The 24,452-nt window shown below is 36.2% G+C and overlaps 2 protein-coding genes across 4 annotated transcripts in view; one reads left to right on the plus strand and one right to left on the minus strand.

Annotated features, from left to right (window-relative positions):
• The window catches only part of Paqr3 (progestin and adipoQ receptor family member 3), a 28,064-nt gene extending 22,950 nt beyond the window's left edge, over nucleotides 1-5,114 (plus strand). The window contains exon 8 of one of the 2 annotated variants that reach the window (XR_016537379.1): nucleotides 5,030-5,114. The gene's annotated coding sequence lies outside the window, so the exon portion shown is untranslated. The remainder of the gene's footprint in view (nucleotides 1-5,029) is intronic. The other variant, XM_090343365.1, reaches the window with a different exon arrangement.
• The window catches only part of Bmp2k (BMP2 inducible kinase), a 96,407-nt gene continuing 72,763 nt past the window's right edge, over nucleotides 809-24,452 (minus strand). The window contains exons 15-16 of one of the 2 annotated variants that reach the window (XM_090343362.1): nucleotides 23,870-23,980; nucleotides 809-6,480 (exon numbers count right to left, since the gene is read on the minus strand). In XM_090343362.1, coding sequence (XP_090199488.1) covers nucleotides 5,060-6,480; nucleotides 23,870-23,980 — 1,532 coding nt within the window. In that variant the 3' untranslated portion in view covers nucleotides 809-5,059. The remainder of the gene's footprint in view (nucleotides 6,481-23,869; nucleotides 23,981-24,452) is intronic. The other variant, XM_090343363.1, reaches the window with a different exon arrangement.

Genomic DNA, 24,452 nt, shown 5'->3' on the forward strand with positions numbered 1-24,452 from the left:
CTGAACTTAAGCAGGCTTAAATGCATAATCGCCACGGACCTACTCCTGTTCTACAAATGGGTCAGCACAATACCACCTAGCATGTATGTAATTTCACTTGTGCCCACATGTAATCTACAAAAGTTATGACAATATTAACTACATTACACATATGCTTACACGTAGTGTCCTTAAGGATTGTCAAAAGGTAGCTCAATTTGCACCATATATTATTTTCTAGAGATTAACTGAATTTTAACAGTTGCTACACTACAAATTGTTCTTTTTTATATTCTGTAATGATTTGTTGTATTTTACTACAAAGTAGCAAAATTGTTTAAAAAATACAATGTCTTATTTTTCTGTAAAACTTTGTTACTACTTTAAAAAATCTTCAATGGTAGTAAGATGAATGTTCATGACTGAGAAATCATTACAAACCATTAACCTATATAGCCTTCAGTTTGTAGACTATAAAATATTGCAACACTAACACCAAACTTACTCCTTCAATATAGCTTTAAGGTGCCAAAGCATTTTTCTGACAGTAAGACTACTCTTTCATTGACCAAAGATTTTAACTAAATTTCAAGTCTTGTAAGAGTTTAAAAAATACTTCAGGCCAGGAGTTTGGCCTAGTGGTAGAGTGCTTGCCTAGCATGCACAAAGACCAGGGTTCCATTCCTCGGTACCACATACATAGAAAAAAAAAAAAAAAAAAAAAAGCCAGAAGTGGTGCTGAGGCTCAAGTGGTAGAGCTCTAGCCTTGAGAAAGTCCAAGGATAGTGCTCAAACCCTGAGCTCAAGCCCAGGACTGGCGAAAAAAAAAAAAAAAACTTCATAAATTATGTGAAAGCTATGTCAATTATTCAAAACAAAGTCTTATGAGTATCAATAATGATAATGACTAAAATACAGGTCCTGTATTAAATTGTTAAAGATTAGGTCAAAATAGATTTTTTATAAATCCTATACCATCAGTCTTAAGAATAGGGCCGGGGTCTAACCTTAATTTTTTTATGCCATTAGCTTGTATATTACTTACTGTCTATGAATAAATTTAAAGAACTGAACAGTTTACATCTAAAACATTTAATAAGATAACGAAAAACTCCACAGTCACTGATTATAAAGAATAGGCAATCCTTTGGGGATTTATTGCATTTAAAGAAAGCAGATTACTAAAACAATAGGTATGATAAATACAGTAAGAAAATAAACTTCAAACAAACTGAATCAGAGACAGAATTCAAGAATAATCAATGTAAAGGCAATAAAGTAATAAAATTAGTGCTTAATTAGATATATGGGGGGGAGAAGCAACTGATTCATACCAGTTTCCCAGCAATATTTGAAGACGGAAGTTACGTGAGCACATGTATTTCACAACAATTAGAATATAACAAAGATGTAAATCTGGTTTATTTAAAAGGTAAAGTTATTTGCTTAGTGGTACATAAAAGGCTTCAGAAAATTCAAGTTTAACACAAAATGGAAGTGTAATCAAAGAAAGTGCACTTAAAGCTGTTTTCCAGCAATTAAAAAGTAGCTTCTATAACTGCTATTTGATGACTTTTCAGTCACAAAAAATAGCATAAAACAATTCTTTCAAAATTAGCACTATAAATTTTAAAACAAAAATAACCAAAAATAATGATCCTTTGCATTTTCATCAACTTTCTTTTAGTGGTTTTTATAAACCCTCTCCAGGAGTGAATGTTCTTTTATTAGATATGATTGTGATTGCAATTCCATTTTTAAAAAAATTCACATTAACTCCACAGTAGAGAGATGTGATGTACATGCGTCTATATATAGTTGTGTCTTAATATATAAAACACCAAGTATAAAAGTTCTCAAACTATCACTTATGTTAATTCTCACAGTAGATTTATCATCTCATTCTCACAGTAATTGGACTTAAAATAATGAAGTTTTACTAAAAAGGAAAAAAATTTCACTGCACATTCTACACAAATTAAAACAAATGTACCCAAACTCTTCAGAACACTAGTGATTTTAATATACTTGTACCTTTTAGCAGTGCTTCTGTGAAGTACCAAAACCTAAAAGAAACCCAGCCAGATAGCTGAGTAGTGAGAAAACTGTTTTGTGCAATGGCCATAAGCATAGAAGAGTGGGTCCTGTGTTAGTATTTTCCACCAGCAAGACGAGAACAGTTTATATACACAATAGGATCACAAGGTGCATCTACCTGCAGCTCTGATGTCATACAAATACACACATCCCCAGGGATGGCACAGGTGACACTTCTGAATAAATACTAGTCAGTTACAATTTTTCCTCCTTGATGTATTATATATACCAGGCAATTTTTGTGTCCTAGCAGATACATTCTTTAATTCAACGAAAGCTTTTAAATACTAACATTTTACTAAAGTAATAAAAGTTAAGCAAATGGTCCACTGTAAAAAAAAAAAAAAAAGATTCAAAATGAACAAATACTATTAAAGCTGTTAGAAAACAACTTTGGCCTCAGAGTTTTGCTAGCTTCATGTTACTTTCTTAGTGATGTTCAAGTATAGCAGGTTTAGAGTTATGACTGCATCCCATCCTTAGAAGCACAGGGAACGCCCAAATAATGATTGGAATTAATTTCTTTTTCAACTTCCTTCTCTAAACCAGAATTAGACCATTCCATAATAGAACCAAATTTTCACTAAGTGTTCTATGTGAGATATACTTACTTACACTTGCCATAGGAACTTAATTCTCATAAGGAAACTATCAGGCAACAATTATATGGAGTGACCTATATCTTAACTATGCTAGTGTGGGAGGTGATGAATAAAAATGAAAAGTAAAACCTTAGTATAATGCCTGTAATTTTTACCACAGGAATTTTACAATTTCCATCTGTTGGATCTCCGATTAACCTCTAAAACTTTGAACTACAACTTTAAGTGGAATGCTATAAAACATTTTAAACTGAGAATAGTTTCGCTTTATCCAATATTATAAGGCGAAGGGTCCACATTAGTATCTGAAGCATTTAAAAGTATTCAGTGTTGAAGAACAATGACATATTTCATATTTACATTCCAAGAAGTTCACATTAGTTCATCTGTCTTTCTAAAGGATGAAATCAGGAGGCCTTATAATTGTCATGTGTACTCCTTAACCAACAGATTTCCACTTCTTTTTAGTTCTTCATATAATCCTATTGTGGGGTCATGGATTTACTATGTGTAATCAAGTCTTCCCTTTGAAAGAAAGTATCACTTGAGCCTATTTAAAAGCAAAATCTACTTAAGCATTTGCATTAGCAGTATTAATCAACCTGAGAATCAGAAAAAAAAAAAAGGTGCAAACGTAATATTTCCCTTTGGCATAAGGATAGTAATTGGTGTAGTCCACTCTAAAGCACAGCTGTAAGTAGTGATATATAATGCTTGATATGCCTCTGCTAAATTGTGATTCATAGTTTCCCCATCCCTATCTGATAATAGCATACAGAAGAGAAACAATAAAAAATGACTATGTAGTCATTTACATGTATTTTGCTTCTTTCAAGTTCAAGACTGAAAAGAGGCAACAGTGTATCCAACTAGGGCACTATAAGATATTCTAACAGTTACACATAAAATGTACTTTAATTGGGTATAGGGAATTAAAAAGAGAATGCCAGATTATAGTTTCCACTCCTGTTTGTAAGTAGCTTTAACAGTTCAGGAAACTCCAAATATTAGTTGGACAGGGAAAACCATAACTTAGAGCAGGAAGCACAAGATATTATATTCACATTAATTCATTAAACACAATTTCTATAAAATCTCAAGTTTAGATTTAGGATTTGTGATATTAAAAAAGGCAATTTGGTAGATGGGTTCTTTTCCCTAAAGACACAGTCATCTAGCAGATAAAGATGTCAGTCCCTCATCATGCATCCCTTGGATCCACTGGCAAATGTGGTATTAGTGCAGAGGTACTTGCAGCAGGATGTGTGAGTCCTGCCTGTAAGGCTTTATGGGTGTCACTGTTGTGTGCACTATTAAAACTACTCCGCTCTCTAAACCAAAGTAAAATAATTGTTGCTCATGGAGAATATATGATGAAGGTAGAAATTAATAAAAGTACATTATTAAATGCAAAAGGACTTTACATTGTAAACATTTTAAAAATTCAAGGTTTCGGCTACATATTTTTTTTCTGAAATACAATTTTTACATAACCCTTGTCCTCACTACCAATTGTTTCAGAACTTTGCTTCATTAAGGACATGATAATAAAACAACATAAAAATCCTAAACTGTTGGATTCTTTTCTTTCCTAACATGGTTTTCAAATGCCAGATATTTCTCGAGATGTCCATTAGCTATTCAGGGTTTTTGAAATGTTCTCAACTGACAAAAAACCTGTATACATTTATCATGTATGACATATTCTGAAATATGTGTATACTGTAGAGGTCTAAATTGAGCTACTATATACATTATTTCACATTAGATATCCCATATTAATGGCACTTTTTAATGCAATAGTTTTAGGCACAATAGTTCTGGCTCTGCTTTGTAGAGAAAGGTACATGAACTAAAATCTATACACTTTCCAAATACCTTGCTAATTTTTTGAGATTTTTTTTAAAGTAGATTTAATAGAAGAGACCTTAAATACAACCTACATATGTACAAATGAGTCTAGTTTTAAATGCTGGATTTGGAATGAGCCTGGGATATGCACAGGTGACATTCCGATATCAAAGCTAGTGCTATCCAGCTCTCCTGTCTGTCCCTTCTCGTGACTACACAACTAGACAGGTGCCATGGGCTGGGGCTTCCACTGGATGCACTACACTTGCAATTCTGGGCCATGGTGTCGGAAGCAGAAACTCAGAGAGCTTTCTATTTAGCTCTCTTGTCTCCTTGTATGTGGCATCAAAAGTTACTACCCTGTAGAGATACTTCCTTTTATATTTGGTTTATTTAAAAATCACCTATCCTGATTAACCTGTAAGAATGAATGATATAAAGAGCTATACAAATACATTTTCTTTTAAATTCATAAAACTATTCATACTCTTTTGAAACAGGAGTTCAAGCTGAGCATCCATCAGAAGTATCTACTGTTTAGAAGGAAATGGAGCAGCACCAAATGGGTCTAATTCGACTGTTTGGGCCTGTTGGGGCTGATGTGGCGTGATGCTTTGCACCACGAGTTCTGTAAAGGGCACGGCACCAAAGTCATCCATTTTCAACGCTTCTGCACTGTGGAATGACCCATGTAGTGAATTCTGTCTTGGCCGCCCAGGCAGGACAGTGTTGTGATCAGCACGGATATCACTCAGGCCCTGGTGTGACTGGTGCCAAGACAGGTCTGGAGGATGGAAAGGCTTGGCACCAAAGGGGTCCAACAGACTCTCCTCGGGTTGTAGGACATTCCCCCTGTCTTTGCCATCAGTCAGTGTGACACTAATGTTCTCCTTGGAATCTGAGATGGTTAAAAACTCATTGCTGCTCTGAGAGTCTCGGCGGCCCACTTTTTTGTGCCTGCGAGCCCTCTCTGGAGTGCGGTAGGTAGGCTTCAGTGTCTTCTTTGAGCTAGTTGGTGTGCCATGATGTCGCTTCCCATTACTTTTGGCCATGTCTTGCTTGGTGCGCCTCTGGCGAGAGGACAGTTTCTGTAAGCTGCGCTGCTTGGCTTTGTGCTGCTGACTCCCAGTTATTTCCTCAAAGGGCACAAGTCCAAAAAGGTCCTCCCGGCTTTCACTTTTAGTTGATGTGGAGAAGGGTTGAAAGGGAGTGGAGCCGAATATGTCTACACTTTGGGAGCGACTAAGGAGAGTACGTGCCCCAGGCCCCACCACAGAGCAGTCCTGGACACTCATCTTCTTGCTGAAGGGCGCCTTTGTGAACACATCGAATTCCTCTTGCTCCAGTCCCACGGTGGGAAACATCTGGTGAGAGAGATTCCTCTCCCGTTCTTGCTGGGGCTGTTGACTATGCACAGCAGAGAAGGGGACTGCACCAAACACGTCAAATTCCTGTGCTGGAGTCTCCACCCCAACATCGGAGGGCAAATGGATTGGGGTGCGGGGCACTACATTAGGATCTTGGGGTGGTCTGTACTCAGGGCTCATGTCACTGTACTTTGTTTTAGCCTGCTCATACTCCTCAGAATCTGAGCTATGTTTCTCCTCCTCTTCCTCATCTTCAGAATCCATGAGGAGAGGCCTATGACCAAGATTTTCTGGTTCAGTATCATCATCATTAAAATCTTGTTCTCCTGGAACTTCTTCATCGTCTTGCTCTTCTTCCTCGCTGCTCTTTGGAGAAGGTGGATCTGATTCGAAATCACTTTCTGAGTCATCATTCCCCTTTTGCCCTTGGCTCTGTGCAGATGAATTCTCTGAGGATTTTTTTCCAGTCCTTTGATCTTTAGGTACTGGATTTACTTTTCCATTTTTGGCAGGGCTCGCAGTGCTCTTTGCAGTACTGTGTGCTTGATTCACAGATGAATGTTCATCTCTCTTTTCAGGAGAACCTGCAGGTTTAAAGAAAAATTATTGCAGCATTCCTATGTTTTTCAAAATCCAGTTGCATTAAACAAACACATGTCCTCATACCACTACTTCCTATAGAGGAAAAGTAATGTCAGTTATTTGTCATTGTACTCAAATGATTAAATTAATGCGGACAGACATACTCATTTGACCACCTTACATACTCCCTACTTTCAACTCATTTTCTGATAATGATCAATGGGTATGAATAACGTGTCTGCTGAATTACCTGTTTCACTAATTTTAACTCAGCAGTTTGCTTTTGTATAAGACAGTCCCCTCTGAGTTGAGTTAGCATGAATTCATCTTACTAGGCAGTAAACTGGCATGGTACCAACAATATGTGCCCTCTATACATGACACATTCTCCTTAAGTAGCATCTATCAGACATTACAACAAAAGTTGTCTTTAAAGACAAATCTAAGTTATCAGGATGGTAATAAGCAACAGACAGTAAATCACACCAAATACAAGCGCTCTGTAGTTTAACAGTATGGAATGTAATAAATCAGTATATTTTGTTTACATGAAGATACAATGCCTTCCGAAATACTGGGATAATAAATTGATTTTTCCCAGACACAGGAATGCATTTGTACTGATCCATCCTTCTCCTGCTTTTGACTAAAATCAACTATTTCCATACATTTCTTTAGAGTTGGAGGTATACCCTGTAGCCATGAAAAATAATTATCTCATGGTGCAGGGACCATTCCTTTCCCATTACTAGCATGAACTGGGTAAGTAGCACTGTCATATTGCTACAACTCCATAAAGCCTTTCTACCCACTAACATCATAAAAGTATGTGGGTTCCAGTGTTTTATCCTTGGATCTTTATTTTCTGCATTCTTTCACCAGTATTTTAACTACTCATACCGACTGCTAAGTACAGCAAAGTTTGAAGTTGAGCTGGGTGCAGTGGCTCAAGCATCTATCTCAGTTACTTGGGAGGTAGATCAGGGGACTACAGTTCAGGGCCAATCCAAGCAAAAAATAAGTTCCCTAAACTCTACCAAGACCAAGGTCTGGGCACAGTGGTGTATGCCTGTTATCTGAGAAATGCAGGGCGCTCGCTCTCTCTCGCGCGCGCTCTCTCTCTCTCTCTCTCTCTCTCTCTCTCTCTCTCTCTCTCTCTCTCTCACACACACACACACACACACACACACACACACACACACATGAGCGGTTCATTGTTGGGAGTACCTTCCATCAAGTATAAGGCTCTGAATTCAAACCTCAGTACTACCCACTACTATCCTCTCCCACTAAACTGACTGACGGGAATCTTGAGTCTGACTCAGAGCTTTTAATATTTACCATGAATACCTCCTGAGAATATGTATCTTATTTAAATTCAAAAGTTTTAAGTTCTCTTAAGATATGCTACTTGCCAGCTGGGAGTTTGGCCTAGTGGTAGAGTGCTTACCTAGCATGCATGAAGATCAAGGTTTGATTCCCCAGTACCACATGCATAGAAAAAAAAAAAAAAGTTGGAAGTGGTAGATCTCTAGCCTTGAGAAAGCCCAAGCACAGTGCTTAAGCCCTGAGTTTAAGCCCCAGGACTGGCCAAAAAAAAAAAAAAGATATACCACTTGTCACTTCCTTCCAAATCAGTGAACAGAATCTCCCTTCCTCCTACCAGAGCTACTGTGGATTTAAAATCTCTTGAATCGATTTCCTCCTCTCCTTCCATGTCTACTTATTCCTCCATTATCCCATACCTACAGACTCAGCCTTGAAATGTCTTCTCCACCATGGTCATAACCCTTTTCTTTACGTTGACACCAAGAAAGGTTTTCAGAAATAATTATGTTACGATCCCTGTTTAAAATCTCAATAGTATATCATAATTCAGACTGTAAATACTAAAGTCATAAGTACAATTACTAAAATTACAGTAAATAGGCTTCTTGTTTAAAATCTTGCAGCCACCCTGTGAAGTCCTAGCCCTAGGAACAGCACAGAACGTTCTTCTCCATCTGCTTCTGTTCTGTTGCATCTTTAGTCATACCATGATGTCTCCCAACAGAGCCCAACTATTCCATAAGAACTACAGAACTACCTATCCAGGCTCTGAAAACTTGCCATCAGACTCAGGAACATAACAGACTCAGTTATTGAGGAGTACTTTGCTGTCTCATCATGACCCTCATCCCATCCCAAAAATAATACCCACGTTTGTCCTTGGTGCTCCTTGTGAAAGCTGTACAAAGCCTTATGTAATACTTCCTCTGCTACATTGTGACTTATTTCTCATTATTGTTATATTTAATTCATCTTATTCATATTTGTATCCTAGCATTTTTCAGAATATTAAAATGAAACATGACTACTCTGAACTCACCTATATTTGAAAACATAATGGAAGTTACAATAAATATAGAATATGGTAAAAAATTAACATGTATACACATTTTCAGCTCCAAAGTCACTTTTTCTCATTCTATTCAATAAGAAACATTGTGTAAGAAGATGCTATACATGGGTGAAAATTAGTAAGTAGACATGGTCTCTGCTTCATGCTTACAATCAAGATTGTAAGTGAAAAAGAGAGTAAGGGGAATGGGTGCATAAACCTGCAGGAGTAACTCAGAGTAGGTCTCTTAAGATAAGACAGCCAGCCATGTGAAGGAAGCTGGAAGCTGGTGCATAAGAAATCACTAGCACTTTGGAAGGAGTAACAATAGGCAGCATAGCGTTATCTGGTGAGTACATTGTACAAGATGAGGTAGGGAAGACTAAACAGGACAGACTGTAAAGAACATGAAAAAAGAATGAAATTTAGGTGATACACTGCATATGGCCAAAAGTCATCACAAAGTTAAAGTGTTATCATGTCAGATTACGTTCCAAAAAAAATCATGTGATGGCTATATGAAAAAGATGAGTGCTATAAGGGCATTGCATTATTTATTGGAGTTTGAAGAGGAAAATCGGGTCATAGTACCGCCAACAGAAAAACAATAAAGAATCAGTTATGAAGATTAGCATTGTGGTTTTGGACACTTAAGCTTGATGTGTATGTAGGACAGCAGTTATGTATAAAACAGACATCTGTGGCTTAAGCCAATGCTTAGTTTTTAAGGCTGAAGAAAATAGGGGAGTTATCACCAGGCAGAGAAAATATGGCAACACCAAAAACTAAAGGACATTGCCCTGGAAAAGAATATAAAAGTCCAAAACAGCCCTCGGACAAAAACATTCAGAAATCAATCCAGGAACAAGAACTTGCAAAGCAAATATCCCAGGAGCAGCAAACTCAGGAAATGCTACCTCCTGGAAGCCAAGAAGAGATCGCTTCTAGGGGAGGTAAAACACAACTGAGCTGGGTGGTGCAGAGATCCAGTGTTATGACTGAGGATTTGATCATCATTTGCTGCTTGCTGTTATGTAGTGATGCCAAAAAGTACGAGGAATTCAAATATACCAACTAAGGGCTCTAACACATTAGAACTAAACCAAATAGCAATCTCACATTTGCTGCCAATCTGCATGCTTTTGCTATTAAAAAGGATTTAGATAATGTTTACATAATGGTACCGTCTCATGGATTTTTTTTTAAAAACAGGAAACAGAATATATCCTTATGGTTCCAGGAGACTTTCAGTCATCTGTCACTCTTAACATTTTCTCTAAGGAATATTTTAGAATACTACCTCCCTTAAGCTGCCCTCCTATACAGCCCCATACACCTGCTCATGCTATCTTCACCATCACAATGTCTCCAAAAGTGCATTTCGCACTATTCCTATAACAAGAACCAATTCTAACTCTTCGGTGGTTTCAGACAACCAAGTCTAGGAAGTGAAGCACTCCATACTCTGCCTCTATCGATACTCACCTGGAACATGCTCATCAGATGCCAAGCACAAAAGAACTTTTAATTTTATAAAGCTTAGAATTTCTCAACACTTTTAAAGTTTGTTAAACAACTGTGCAGCAGCATTCTGGGAAAATGCTGCCCCATAACTACTCTAGGAAATTCTGTTTCTAGGGAACTTAGCTTATTCCAGGAGTCAGGGGGAAGATGGGTGTTAGAATATCACACAATATAGATTTTCCCATCTGGGAGAGTATCCTTCAATTCACTTTCTTATGTTTCAATTGAAACTTTCTTAATAGTGACTATTTCTATTGCTCACTGACAAACACTGCTTTTCAGAATACCTGTCACTCTAGATCTCATTATGATCACCCTTTGTCAGCTACCCAATATTACAGAGATGCACATTTCTTTGCATAAAGTGCCATTAAGATCTACTTTGTAATTGATAGTGTGGGTGTAAATCTGTTTTTAATTACCATTTTAATGGATATTAACAGGAACCAAAATTGTCTACAACTCATTATAATAGAAACATGTTAAAATATTCTGTATACAAATTTAATTCTCACTGGAATCTCTAGATTGCTTGCAGACAACAAAGGTGAATGTTATGAAAGTATTGTTTAGGGAATCACGTCAAGAAGAAAGTCCATGTGTTTGGTAGAGACTAAAAAAAATATTTTAAACCACAAGTGGTTAAATACAGGGCTGCAAAGGACCGTATTATAAGGATTTTAGTCCTATATTCCATAGCATAAATTAGTATTACAAGTTCCAAAGTGGTTGTAAAAGTACAATGTACAATCATTTCAAATATAATCTCTGGCTAAAAGTGGCATGAGCATTTATAATCTATGTCTTTGCTGAACAATTATGATTTTAAAAATAATCAGACATTTACATTATTTGCTTCAGAGAACAGTATGTGCCTTTGTAGTTGTTAAATTAAAAAAATACACATTTGACTTATTGTGATATTTAATTAGGATTATCTTACTGCTAAAGTTAATTTCCCAAAAGTATAGCCTAAATGTGTTGCATTATTTATCAATATATCTTAAATCCTGATTAATCTCCGTACTTACTGAGATTTATACTATTAACATATAAACAGCTGTTTCCACAGGGCTAGGAAAAGGAGCTCATCTCCCCAAATGAATGCAAGAACATGAATTCATCCATTTTGTATTTTGGGGTGCTCATAAAAAGTAATTTGAAAGTGATCAAATTTCAAAGACATTGTAATTTTGAATAATCCTGCAGAAGACCCCAACTAAAGAGCCAAATCTTCCAAGCACCACTGGATACTTGTAATCCTACTTCCTCAAGGCAGCTGATATCTGAGGATTTTGGTTTGAAGCTAGCCCCAGTCTGTGAGACTCTCATCTCCAGTTAACCACCAGAAAACCAGAAGCACCACTGTAGTTCAAAATGGTACATCTTGAGAGTAAAAGCTCTGGGACAGCCCGCAGCCCCTGAATAGAAGCCCCACAACCAATAACAAAATCAACAGCAAAAAACACCGTATCTATACAGTTAATACATGCAAACGCTTTTTTTTTTTTTTTGCCAGTCCCAGAGCTTGAACTCAGGGCCTGAGCACTATCCTAGGGCTCTACCACTTGAGCCACAGCACCACTTCCAGCTTTCTTTTTTTTTCCTTTGTATGTGGTATCAAGGAATAGGACCCAGGTCTTTGTGCATGCTAGGCAAGCACTCCACCACTAGGCCAAACTCTCAGCCACCTACAATCACATTTTTAAGATGATTTTTATGTATCCGTTATGGCATTCTGTTAAATACTACATCAAAAGTCAGATCCTACTTAATGCTAATATCAATTTACAAAGTATTGCAATATCCATTTTGTGTGTGTGGTACTGGTGTCCTGGTGTCTGAACCCAAGGCCTGGAGCTGTTTTGCTTGAGGATAGCACTCTGTCACTTAATCCTTAATCTCTCAGTCTTTCTTGCCTGGCTGGCTTAAAACCTAAGCCTCCTGGATAGCTAAGATTATAGGCATGAGCCACCAGAGCCCCCCCACCCACAAAAAAATTTTTTTTTAACTTTAATAGTTTTCATAACTATTCCAAAAAGCTTTAAAGCGTTTAGAAAAATCTCCGCTGTGGAGAATGGAAAAGGTATACAATCACAATAGTGGGCTTTTTTTTTTTTGGCCACTCCTAGGGCTTGAACTCAAGGCCTGGGCACTGTCCTTGGGCTTTCTTAAGGCTAGAGCTCTACCACTTGAGCCACAGCATCACTTCCTGCTTTTTCTTTGTATGTGGCACCAAGGAATCAAACCTGCGTCTTCATCTATGCTAGGCAAGCACTCTACCACTCTTGCTGTCTTGAGAAGTTATTCTTTTAGCTATAAAAGGTGATACACTTTTAATCATGAAAGAAGCTTTCAGGGCTAAGGAAATTTTGATGTCCTTTTCTTTGCTATCAAGATTATCCAGCATAAATGTCTTAAAATGCTCTTGTAATTACATGCCTTCTGTTGGACAAAACTGAGGGGCTGAGTCTTCAAAGCTTTGAATTGGTAGCATACTGCTTGTGATCATTCCCCCAAAATTTACCATGTTAGGCCTAAGGATAAGAGGATTAGGAAAAGGTTTTAACAAAACCTCTGTTATTTCTCTGAAGGCAAGGCAAGTGACAAGAATTGATAAGAAATGAGTCATACTGTTAATAGTATTTCCCAGGCAGAATAAAAATGCAACAAAACTGACATTTCTTTTATGTGACTCATATTTTTATTTAAAACAAATCATTTAATACTTTTGTTTTACTATTATTTAAAAGTACAGAATTTAGAATCTATATGGATTTCTATTTATAAGTTATGTGATCTTAAGGCAGTCACTGATACCTTCTAGTAGAATTCAACATAAATTATTATTGCTAACATCTATATAAAAAAAAAAACTCAACCTTTAGAAATCACGGAATTGAAAGGAATAAACTCAATACCTCCTCTTGGCTTCTAAGATGGGTCAGCATTTGAGCCTAAATCTCAGTATAGCTACCAAATCAAAAATGAAGTATAATAAAAAAAATTAAATTTGATTCAAAGATGTACTTACTATGACCTGCATAACAAAAAAACACAAAATTAAATTTTATAATTTCATAATTACATTGTGAAAGAAGCTATGGGTTTTATTACAAGTAGAGCATCTATATACTACCATTTACAGAACCATATACCTTGGGTTGGTACAGAAATTACCCAAATAAAAAATGCCCTGAGAGATGGAAAAGAATGTGGGTTTTCAGAAAGGGAATGAGAAATGGATACGAAGGGTTTTCTGTATTTGTTTTTTGAGATTGGGTCTCATTTCACTGCATAATTGGCCTCAAACTTGATTTTTTTCACTCAGTCTCCCGAGTATTCTCAGTTATTAGGATTTATACTTACATGCCTCTCAGTATAATATGATACTTTTAACTTTTAACTTAAAATTAACTTTAAAGAGGTTTCAGTTTAGCCTGTCAACTTAGGACTATATTGCGTCTTGATCAGTGTCACCCCTTCCCTCCTGTTAATCAGTTCCATTTTTCTACTGGTATATTGAATATTATTGGGTTTGGAGGCTGGGGATGGATTGTGTCTGCTAATCCAAGCACAATATTCCATGTCTAATAGTTGGCTTTATTAGTTGTAAGAAAACAAAGAACAGTTATAATTTTGACTGCAAAGAAAAATGAAAGGTAAGAGAAAGGGGAAAATTAAACTCATGATTGTAACTAATTAAACCCTGTAAGTAGATAGAATTGGGAATATAAGCCAGGCATTGGTGGCTCGCGCCTGTAATCATAGCTACTCAGGAGGCTGAGATCTGAGGATCAACATTCAAAGCCAGCCTGGGCACAAAAGTCCATGAGACTCTTTTGTCCAATTAATCACTAGAAAACTGGAAGTGGTGCTTGGCTCATGGGGTAGGGAGGTAGCCTGGAGCTGAAGAGCTCAGGGACAGTGCCCCAGCCCAGAGTTCAAGCCCTATGATCAACCCCCCCCTCAAAAAAAAAAGCAGCAAATCAAAACAACTTGAGGTTGTATCTTATCCCAGTTAGAATGGCCGTTATCAAGACAAATAATAACAGATGCTAGTGGAATAACAGAAGCTGGTAGAGATGTGACCAAAAGGGAATGCTACTACACTGTTGGTGGGAATGTAAACTTGGTTCAACCACTCTGGAAATCAGTATGGAAGTTCCTCAAAAGGCTAAACAGCAATGACCCAGCAATCCTACTCCTAGGCATTTACTCAAATGACTAAAGCTACCAACACAACTACATTCACAGCAGCATTATTTACCATAGGTAAGATGTGGTATCAGCCCAGATGCCCCTCAGTAGATGAAGGAATCACAAGAAAATGTACATATATATATATGCACACCTATTGACACACATATATGTACACCCCACACACACACAATGGAATCCTATGCTTCCATTAGAAAGACAGACATTGCCCCATTCATAAGGAAATGGAAACTTACAAAAAATCATATTAAGTGTGGTAAGCCAGACCCAAAGAAGTATAGGCTATATGGTTTCCCTCATTTGTAATAATTAATACTAGCAGAGAATCACAATAACTCAATAGCTATGTACAAATAACCATATAAAATGATGCTAATTGAAATTAACTCCAAGACATGGAAACAAGAAGGCTTTTTTTTGTTGTTGATTTTCTAGTGCCTAGTTTCAGTTGTTTCTTTTTTTCATTCGCTTCCACCTCCTTTGGATTATCCCCTGTTGTCACTGTTTTTGATTGAGGTACCCTTGAGGTACCCTCTGTCTTGCATATAAGTTTATCTGATTTAAGGATATGAACAGGAATAATAGAAATGGTGAGACAAAGGGGAAACGGTAAACCAATGCAACCAAGATACTCACAAGACACAACGTGGGGGGGGCGGGGGAAGCTGGTGCGGGGGGAGGGAGGGGAACAAGGAGAAAACAATGTTTGAAAAAATTGCATTCCTTTCCTTACTTATGTAACTGTAACCACTCTGTATATCACCTTTACAATAAAAAATAATTAAAACAAAAAACCTGAAACCTAGCAGCAATTTACTTTTTGTAATGCATCATGGCAAACCCTGTATCCCAGAAACTCAAGGACTGGCAGTCCCTTAATCTCTTCTTCCCGAGCTTCCCCTCATATTTTGCACTCACTTCTAACTGAAGCAAGATAAAAGATTATTCATGCCTGAAGAACACTATATCTAAGAAGTTTACTTTTAGATAAAGTAAAAAGTAGCAAAATTCAAAATAGTAAAATTCAAATTTCAGTTTGAGTGCTTCCTTCGCTGCAAAGGACTGACTTACTCATTTGTTGAAATTATTCTTAAAGTAAAAAAAAAAGAAAAAAAGAAAAACTAACTTAAAATGGGAGAAACAAGTACTCTCAGAGAAAAGAAAGCTTCAAAGAAATATTAGTGTCCTCATGTTATAACATAAAATTAAAGTAAATTTAATGAGGAAAAATAAAGATAAAACAAAATATTGATTAAAGGTTCAATTCATAAGTTATGATACTTTAATAATGAGATTTTACCAAAATTTAAAATTATCCAATGATATAACAAGTGTATTATCAGACTGAAAAAGGCCCACGAGGACCCCAGTACAATAAACTTTTTAATTTATTTAAATTTATTTATTTTTTAATAATTTTTTATTTCAATGTATAGAGGAGTTAGTTATATTCGCCAAATAAAAGGTGCATTACTTCTCACATACAATGAATTTTTAGAAAAGAGTTAAAACAAGGAAATATCTTGAGAATTTACAAGTTAATAATTAAAATGCCTAGGGGTTGAAAACAAAGAGGAAAAAAAAATCCCAGGACATAGACATTCTGACTAGAATTCTATCAGTTCCTTCAATATCAATGTTAAAAGGTAATAACAAATGCAGTGCCTCTACAATTCACAGAAAAAAATAACTTAGAATTATTTTCATAGTTGAATTACATGTCATTGTGAAGAAAAAAAAATACTTTTAAGTAACATGTTAAGTATCATGTTGTTTTCCTCAACAAATAACTCAAAATATTGATCTAACAAGGCAGGAAGGACTGTTGAGAAAGGACAGTATAAGAATTTCTGAAAGACTAAAGGGGAAATAACCAAAAAACAGTTCAGATGACAGTTTCATGGGAATGTAACTAAGAATGTAACAAAAAAATGAAAATAATGGCCATTCTAATCTGGAAGGACATTTACATTTCCAAATATAGATATATCAATGATGGGGAACATAAAAAACTAAGCAAATAAAAATTACTGTGGTTCCTCTTTAATGTAGTATTAGAATTCCCAGCCAGAGCAATTAAGGCAAGAAGCAAGCATAAAGGGGACCCAAATAGGGAAAGAGGAAGTGAAACTTTCCCTCTTTGCAGATGACATGATTCTGTATTTAAAGAACCCTACAGACTTCACTCCCAAGTTGCTTAAGCTCGAAACTTTGGCAAGGTAGCAAGTTATAAAATTAACCCTCAAAAATCAATGGCTTTCCTGAATACCAACAATAAAAGGAGCAAGGCAGAAATCAGGAAAGCAACTCCTTTTGCAATAGCCACAAAGAAAATAAAGTACCTAGGAATTAACTAAGAATGTAAAGGACCTTTATGCTGAAAATTTTAAAAACCTGAAAAAGGAAATTAAAGCAGAACTGAGGAAGTGGAAAAACCTCCCATGCTCCTGGATTTGAAGAATTAACATCATGAAAATGGCAATCCTGCCAAGGGCTATCTACAAATTCAATGCAATACCCATCAATATCCCAGTGGCATTCTTTAAGGAAATAGAAGAAGCAATCCAAAATTTCCTAAAAGAACCTGTATAGCAAAAACAATTCTTAGCAGAAAGAACAGTGCAGGAGGAATTTCAATACCAAACTTTAGACTCTATTACAGAACTATAGGGAGCAAAACAGCTTGGTACTGGCACAAGAACAGGCTTGAAGACCAATGGAATAGAACTGAAGACCCAGAAATCAACCCATAGACCTATGACCACCTAATCTTTGATAAGGGAGTCAAAAAACAGAATGGAAGAAAGACAGCCTCTTCAACAAATGGTGCTGGAAGAGCTGATTACTCACCAGCTGAAAACTAAAGTTGGATCTTTCTTTGTCACCCTGCACCAGGATTAACTTCAAATGGATCAAAGACCTCAAGGTAAAAGCAAATACACTGAAAACCTTACAAGAAGGAATAGGAGATACACTAGGTCTCCTTGGCACAGGTTGAAACTTTCTTATTAGGATCCAGAAACACAACAAATCAGAGAAAATCTGGTCAAGCAGGACTATATTAAACTGCAGAGATTCTGTATGGCAAAGGACATAGCTATAGCAAACTAAATAGAAAGCCCACAGAGTGGGAGAAGATCTTCACTAACCCTATAACAGACAAAGGCCTCATATCTAAAAAAATACATACATAGCTAAAAATATTGAATCTCTCCAAAACAAATCTTCAAAGAAACAACCATCCCATTCATTAAAAGATGGGCCAAACACTTAAAGAGAGACTTCTCTAAAGAAGAAATAAGAATGGCCTACAGGCACATAAAGAAATGCTCCACATCTCTGGCCATAAAGGACATGAAAATCAAAACAACTCTGAATTTCCACCTCACTCCAGTCAGAATGGCCATGATCAAGAAATCTCCTAACAACAGATGTTGGAGGGGATGTGACCAGGAGGTATCACTACTGTACTGTTGGTGGGAGTGTAAACTCGTTCAACTACTATGGAAAGCAGTATGGTGGTTCCTCAAAAGACTAAACATAGAGCTTCCCTATGACTCAGCAATCCCACTCCTTGGCATTTACCCAACAGTCCAGAAACAAGGACAAACTAAAGCCACTAGTACAGCAATGTTCATTGCAGCACTATTTACCACAGCAAAGATAAGGAACCAGCCCAGATGCCCCTCAGTAGATGACTGGATCAACAAGATGTGGTACTTACACACAATGGAATTCTATACTGCCATCAGAAAAGAATGACATTGCCCCATTTGTACGGAAATGGAAAGACTTGGAAAAAAATCATATTAAGTGAAATAAGCCAGACCCAAAGGAACATAGGCTCAATGGTTTCCCTCATTTGTAATAATTAGTACAAAGCTTAGATTTTCCTAGCAGAGGATAATAGCTCTAAACCTAGATACACAAGGTCATACAGGATGAGACTAAATGAAAGGAACTCTAGAATATGGAAACAAGAGCTATGTAATGTGATTGTTGTTCTCAATATACTATGTTATTTCTCTTCTCCTTTGTTGTCCTTTAGTTAATCTCATATTGTTACTGTATCTGACCTTGTTATCTGGTATATTGTATATATGATTATTTGTTTATTTGAAATAGGAAAGGGAAGGGGGAAAAACAAGTTGATTGGGGGGGGGGGAATGGGGACAAAACCATAAGGGCTATCAATGTGTGAAGTAATGCACCTAGTACTTGATGAATGTAACTGTAACCCCTCTGTACATTAGCTCGATAATAAAAAATGAAATGAAAGAAAAAAAATCACTGTGGTTACAAATAGAGTACTCCACTCCAGGACTTATAGAAGGAAGGAAATGTAAACATGATATACAAAAGCTAAGAAATAATTATGCATTCAAAAGTATTGCTGGGTGTCAGTGGCTAATGCTTGCAATCCTAGCTACTCAGGAGACTAAGTTCTGGGGATCACAAGCTGAAGCCAGCCAAGTCGGGAAAGTCCATACAATTTCTATCCACAATTAACTACCAAAAAAAGTCAGAAGAGGAAGGACACACACACGCGCGCACGCGCGCGCGCGCACACACACACACACACACACACACACACACACACACACACACACACACACGCACGCACGCACGCCCTGGCAACAAATTCATCCAGAGTGTGAAATTGTGCTGAAAGACAGGGAAGACAGCCATGCATTATTTGGTGACCAGGGTAAGAAAAACATTAGCAGTCTACTTCATGTAAACAACAGAGGGCACACTAATAAAAACTAAGACAGCATCACTAGTCAACACAGGCTTTTTTTTTTAAGTACTAGTAATCTAGTCCAGGGCTTTATACATACTCAACACATGTTCTACAATAAAGCTCCATGTCCAGCCCTAACAAAATATAATCTTGGGGATTGTGGTCATGTATGTGTGGTACTTCATCAAACCAAGTTCCGTTATATGTCATATTATTAGACATATGGCTGACTGCATAACAGAAAATAGGTAACAGTCCAATTAAACTATATTCTCATTTCTGATATTTGGTAGTTTGCCCATGTCTAAAGCTGGGGGTGAGATAACGTTTTATTTGTTTTTGCTTGTTAGTCCTTGGGCCTGAACTCAGGGCCTGGGCTCTATTCCTGACCCTCTCTGTGCTCAGGGCTCATGCTCTACCACTTGAGCCACAGCAACACTTCCAGCCTTTTCTGTTTATGTGGTACTGAGGAATTGAACCCATGGCTTCATGCATGCTAGGAAGCATATTACCAAGAAGCCATATTCCCAGCCCCCAGATGAGGGTTTAAAAAAAAAAAAGAAGAAGAAGCCTTATATATTAAAATTCCAGAAAAGAAAAATTACCTCTACAAATTTTTAAGGAAACCAGTATGTGGTCATGGAATTTTTTAAAATTTTATTAATCTTGCTAAACCTCACTTTTAAAGCTACTTTAGTAAAATTTTAACTTAAAATTATTTTATTAAATGGTAAATTGAAGCCAACTTAAAATAAAATGTTCAGGACATGGGTTCGATTCTTTGGTACTACATAGAAAGAAAAAGCTGGAAATGGTGCTGTGGCTCAAGTGGTAGAGTGCTAGCCTTGAGAAAGCCCAAGAAAAGTGCTCAGGCCCTGAGTTCAAGTCCCAGGATTGGCAAAAATAAAAATAAAAAATAAAATGTTCAGGTTACTTTAAAATGGTTAACTGAAGACAAATTAAAATGTAAAGGTTAGGTGGGCACCAGTAGCTCACACCTGTAACTCTATTTGCTCAGTAGGCTGAAATCTAAGGATCACAATTAGAAGCCAGACTAGACAAGAAAGTCCAGGAAACTCATATCTCTAACTCACTACCAAAAGCCACAAGCAGAGCCGCAGCTCAGGTGGTAAAGTGCTAGCTTTGTGTGAAAAGCTAGGAGACAACAACCCTTAGCCAGGAGTTCAGGCCCCAGTACTGGTAATACATAACACACACACACACACACACACACACACACACACACACACACACACACACACACACACACACACACAGGCCCTAGTACCGGTAATACATACACACATACACACACACACACACAAACACACACACACACACAGGCCCCAGTATCGGTAATACATACACACACACACACACAAACACACACACACACACACACACACACACACACTCAATGATTAAGAAGAAATTAAATGAGTTTAATTTTTAAATAAAACCAGTATAAGAAACACTAGTTTCCAGACAGTGGTTCTTTAATGTATTAGACTTAAATTTGGCTAGCATGCTGATGTATAATTATTTTATTCAAGAAACATTCTGTACATTATACAACTAAAATAAAATTGTTTAATAACCTCAAAATCTCAAACTCAAGGTTGCTAATCCTATATACTTATTCTGTATGATAAGCACACACAGTTTTTAGAACTTTTTTCTGTCCTAGTCACAAAAATCTCCAGATTTTTCGTAGTCTCATAGTGCTAGGTGGAGTATTTTTTTTTTTTTTGCTTTTTTAAAAAAGAAAAACCTTCTTGTTTCCATTTCTTGGGAGTTCATTTCAGTAAATATTATTATTATTATTTTTTTTTTTTTGCCAGTCCTGGGCTTGAGCTCAGGGCCTGAGCACTGTCCTTGGACTTTCTCAAGGCTAGAGCTCTACCACTTGAGTCTCAGCACCACTTCCGGCTTTTTTGTATGTATGTGGTACCAAGGAATCGAACCCGGGTCTTTGCGTATGCTAGGCAAGCACTTTAACCACTAGGCCAAACTCCCGGGCCCAGTAAATATTATTTTGTATGATCAGATGCATATAGGCATTGTGCCTATGTGTTCCTCCTCTAAGAATATCTTCCTTTAGTCTCATTACATGTGAAGGCCTAAAGTCATATATAATTTATCGTATCCCAATGTATTTAAGATTTACCTTCCATATATGAGAGAAAAACATATGCTGTTTTTTTCTCTGAGCTTGGCTTACTTCACATAAAATAATTTGTGGTGGGGTGTATTTTCATTGGGTAGAATTTTTTTTCTCAACTTTATCCTAAAGTTTTTGAAGAGATTAATTTTCTAGTAGATTTATTTTACTGGTAGAGAAAAATGAATGTCCCTAATAACTTATTTCTACCTAAAATTTTATCCAAACAAAACACTTTTAAGTTTTATAATATACAAGCCAGTGCAATTTTAAAATTTTATTTAATTATATTTTGGCTGTAATAAGGATCAATTTAACAATTCTATAGTGATCACTTTTTTCTTCACTAAGACCTATTTCTCCTAGGACTATCCCTTCCTTTTAGCCTGTACACATGGTTTTTAATAATCACACCATCCTGACTAAAAAAACAGTATGCACATTCACATTGTAAAAGGAGTTTGCAACAAGTGCATTTTATTTATATCAAATGTATTTGTTAGGATCAATGTACTATATTAAGGACTATATAGAGTACATGTTATGGATAGTCATGTTTTCATATATTCAATGATTATTAAGTCATTGGTTTGACTACTGGGCTGGATCAAACAAAAGCAAATCATATTTCCAACTTTCAAAAATCTTCATCTACCACAGAACTACATAAAGTTAGAGAAAGTAACAGCAGTAATCAAGCTCAAATTTGCTAGCATATTGCTAATTATTTATAAACTCCCTAAGTCAACCTCAAAATAAAGGTGTCCAGGTAAAATATCCTTTGAGTTTGCTCCAGTTCCTGATTCCACTGTCGCATTTTTTCCCCAGGGAACTGTCATAAGCTATTGAAGAACAGAGGATTAGCTGCATCAATACATGCAAACCTGAACATGTTATGAACCTCCTTTCATAGTACACAAGAGTTAGTACTGAAACTGCTATCTGCAAACCTACACCATTGAGTTATATTCTCGAAAATTGATTTTTAAAACTACTTTAAGGTACTGTAATTAAAAATAACACCTATTTGACAGGATAGCAAGTGTGGAATGAACAACATTTATACAGAATAAATACACAGTCACTCACTTTCCCAGTTAAGATTATCATGTATGCATGAAAAGAACAATGAAAAGGCAGCAAGCAGAATGGCAAGAATAAGACTGCTTTCAGCACATCAAAGATTACAACAATCAGAATTAATTTTGATAAATGCACGGCTGTTCCAGATAGTAAAAAACTAGTATAATCCCCTAAGAAATCCAATTTCCATCTGAAATTCTAAACACACATTTCATATTTTCTTTGCAGATTTGCCTGTACATGTTTTTACTGCTGTTCATGCCCGTTTTTGTTTTTTGATTTTTGTGCTTTTTTGCCAATACTGGGGCTTAAACTCAAGACCTGGGCACTGTCCTTGGGCTTTTTCAGGGCTAGCACTCTACTTGAACCAAAGTACCACTTCCAGCTTTTTTCTGTGTGTATGGTTCCAAGGAATCGAACCCCAGGGCTTCGTGCATGCTAGTGCATTCTACTGTTAGGCCAAGCTTCCAGCCTCATCACGCATGTATTTTTTAAATAACAGTTAGTACTGTGTAACTTGCTTAAGAGAAATAAATGGAACTGAACCAAAGAAAACTGTTATGTTGACAATTCAAACTAAAAAAAAAAAACAAAACCTCAAAACTTCCTTTTAACAAAGCATTATTTCTTCTAAAATACTTCCCAACACAAAGAATAAGACTTGTTTATCCTATGATCATATAGACACATACATTCCTTTCTGCCAAAGAATCTTTCAAGTGTAAATGGTACACTTTACAATTATTATTTTAAAATATATACATACATTTATTGATGATATGGGTTGAATTCGGAGTTTCAGGCTTGCTAGAAAAGTATTCAACTACTTGAGCCAACTTAAAAAAAACTGTATTTAAATACTAAATAATACCAGTATTTAAATTCTGAATTAAAATCCAAAAGGAGGCTATTAAGAAGAAAAGACCATCAAAAACAATAGTAATAAAAGACTTAGAAAATATTAGCTAACGATAAAAGTATCTTTAAATGTACATTAAATGCATAAAGAGATTATTTATATGTATGTATTTTTAAGAATACCCAATAATACAAGTGAAGAGTAACAGCCATTATTTCTATCATGTAAATCAACAAAAGTACAATTAAATAACCCCAAAGTTGGAACATTTGTAACACCAGGCTGGCTAAAGGCTAGAGTAAATTTCTACAATAGTTTCTATATAGATTCATACTTCCGCTTTCCAATAATAAGGTTTTGTTGTCGTTTGTGTAGTTCTTGAACTTTTTAATGGTAGGGATGTTACATTTGTAACTTGCCTGAGTGAGAAATGAAAGGAACAGAACCAAAAGGATCTTCTGGAGGATGGTTAAGTGAAGCAGAAAGTGGGTCTACATTCTTATCTGAGGATGCTCTCTCCTTGAGCCTGTCTGCAAAAATAAGATGGAACAAAAAAAATAAAATAAAATAAAAATGATCCTTAAAGCAAAAGTGATATGCAGTACAAATCAAGGTGAAAATGAAAGTAACATTCTTTTAGAATACTACTAGATTCCAAATTATAAGTATTAAGGCACAGTTCTAAAAATCAGTGCTACATTTACTAAATAATTAACCAAATATGTAAGTTAAGCTAGTTCATAAAATATTACTTGTCTACAACTCAAAACACCTTCTACTGAATGAATTTAAACCCTGCTCACTAATAAAGTCAGATTTGGCAGACTTTCTACAAAACTGCACAGGAAAAAATATTTCAATGGTTATTCATCCACTAAATAGGTATCTATTGCTCATTACTAACAGCAATAAAGAATATTCACTACATTATACTTCATTACTCATTTCCTAGCAATGAGAAATGTAATGCAATACCAAAGAAAACAAAAACCTTAGATTATA

Source organism: Megascapheus bottae, chromosome 13, assembly GCF_031878675.1.
Source record: "Megascapheus bottae isolate mThoBot1 chromosome 13, mThoBot2.hap1, whole genome shotgun sequence".
Classification (NCBI taxonomy): domain Eukaryota; kingdom Metazoa; phylum Chordata; class Mammalia; order Rodentia; family Geomyidae; genus Megascapheus; species Megascapheus bottae.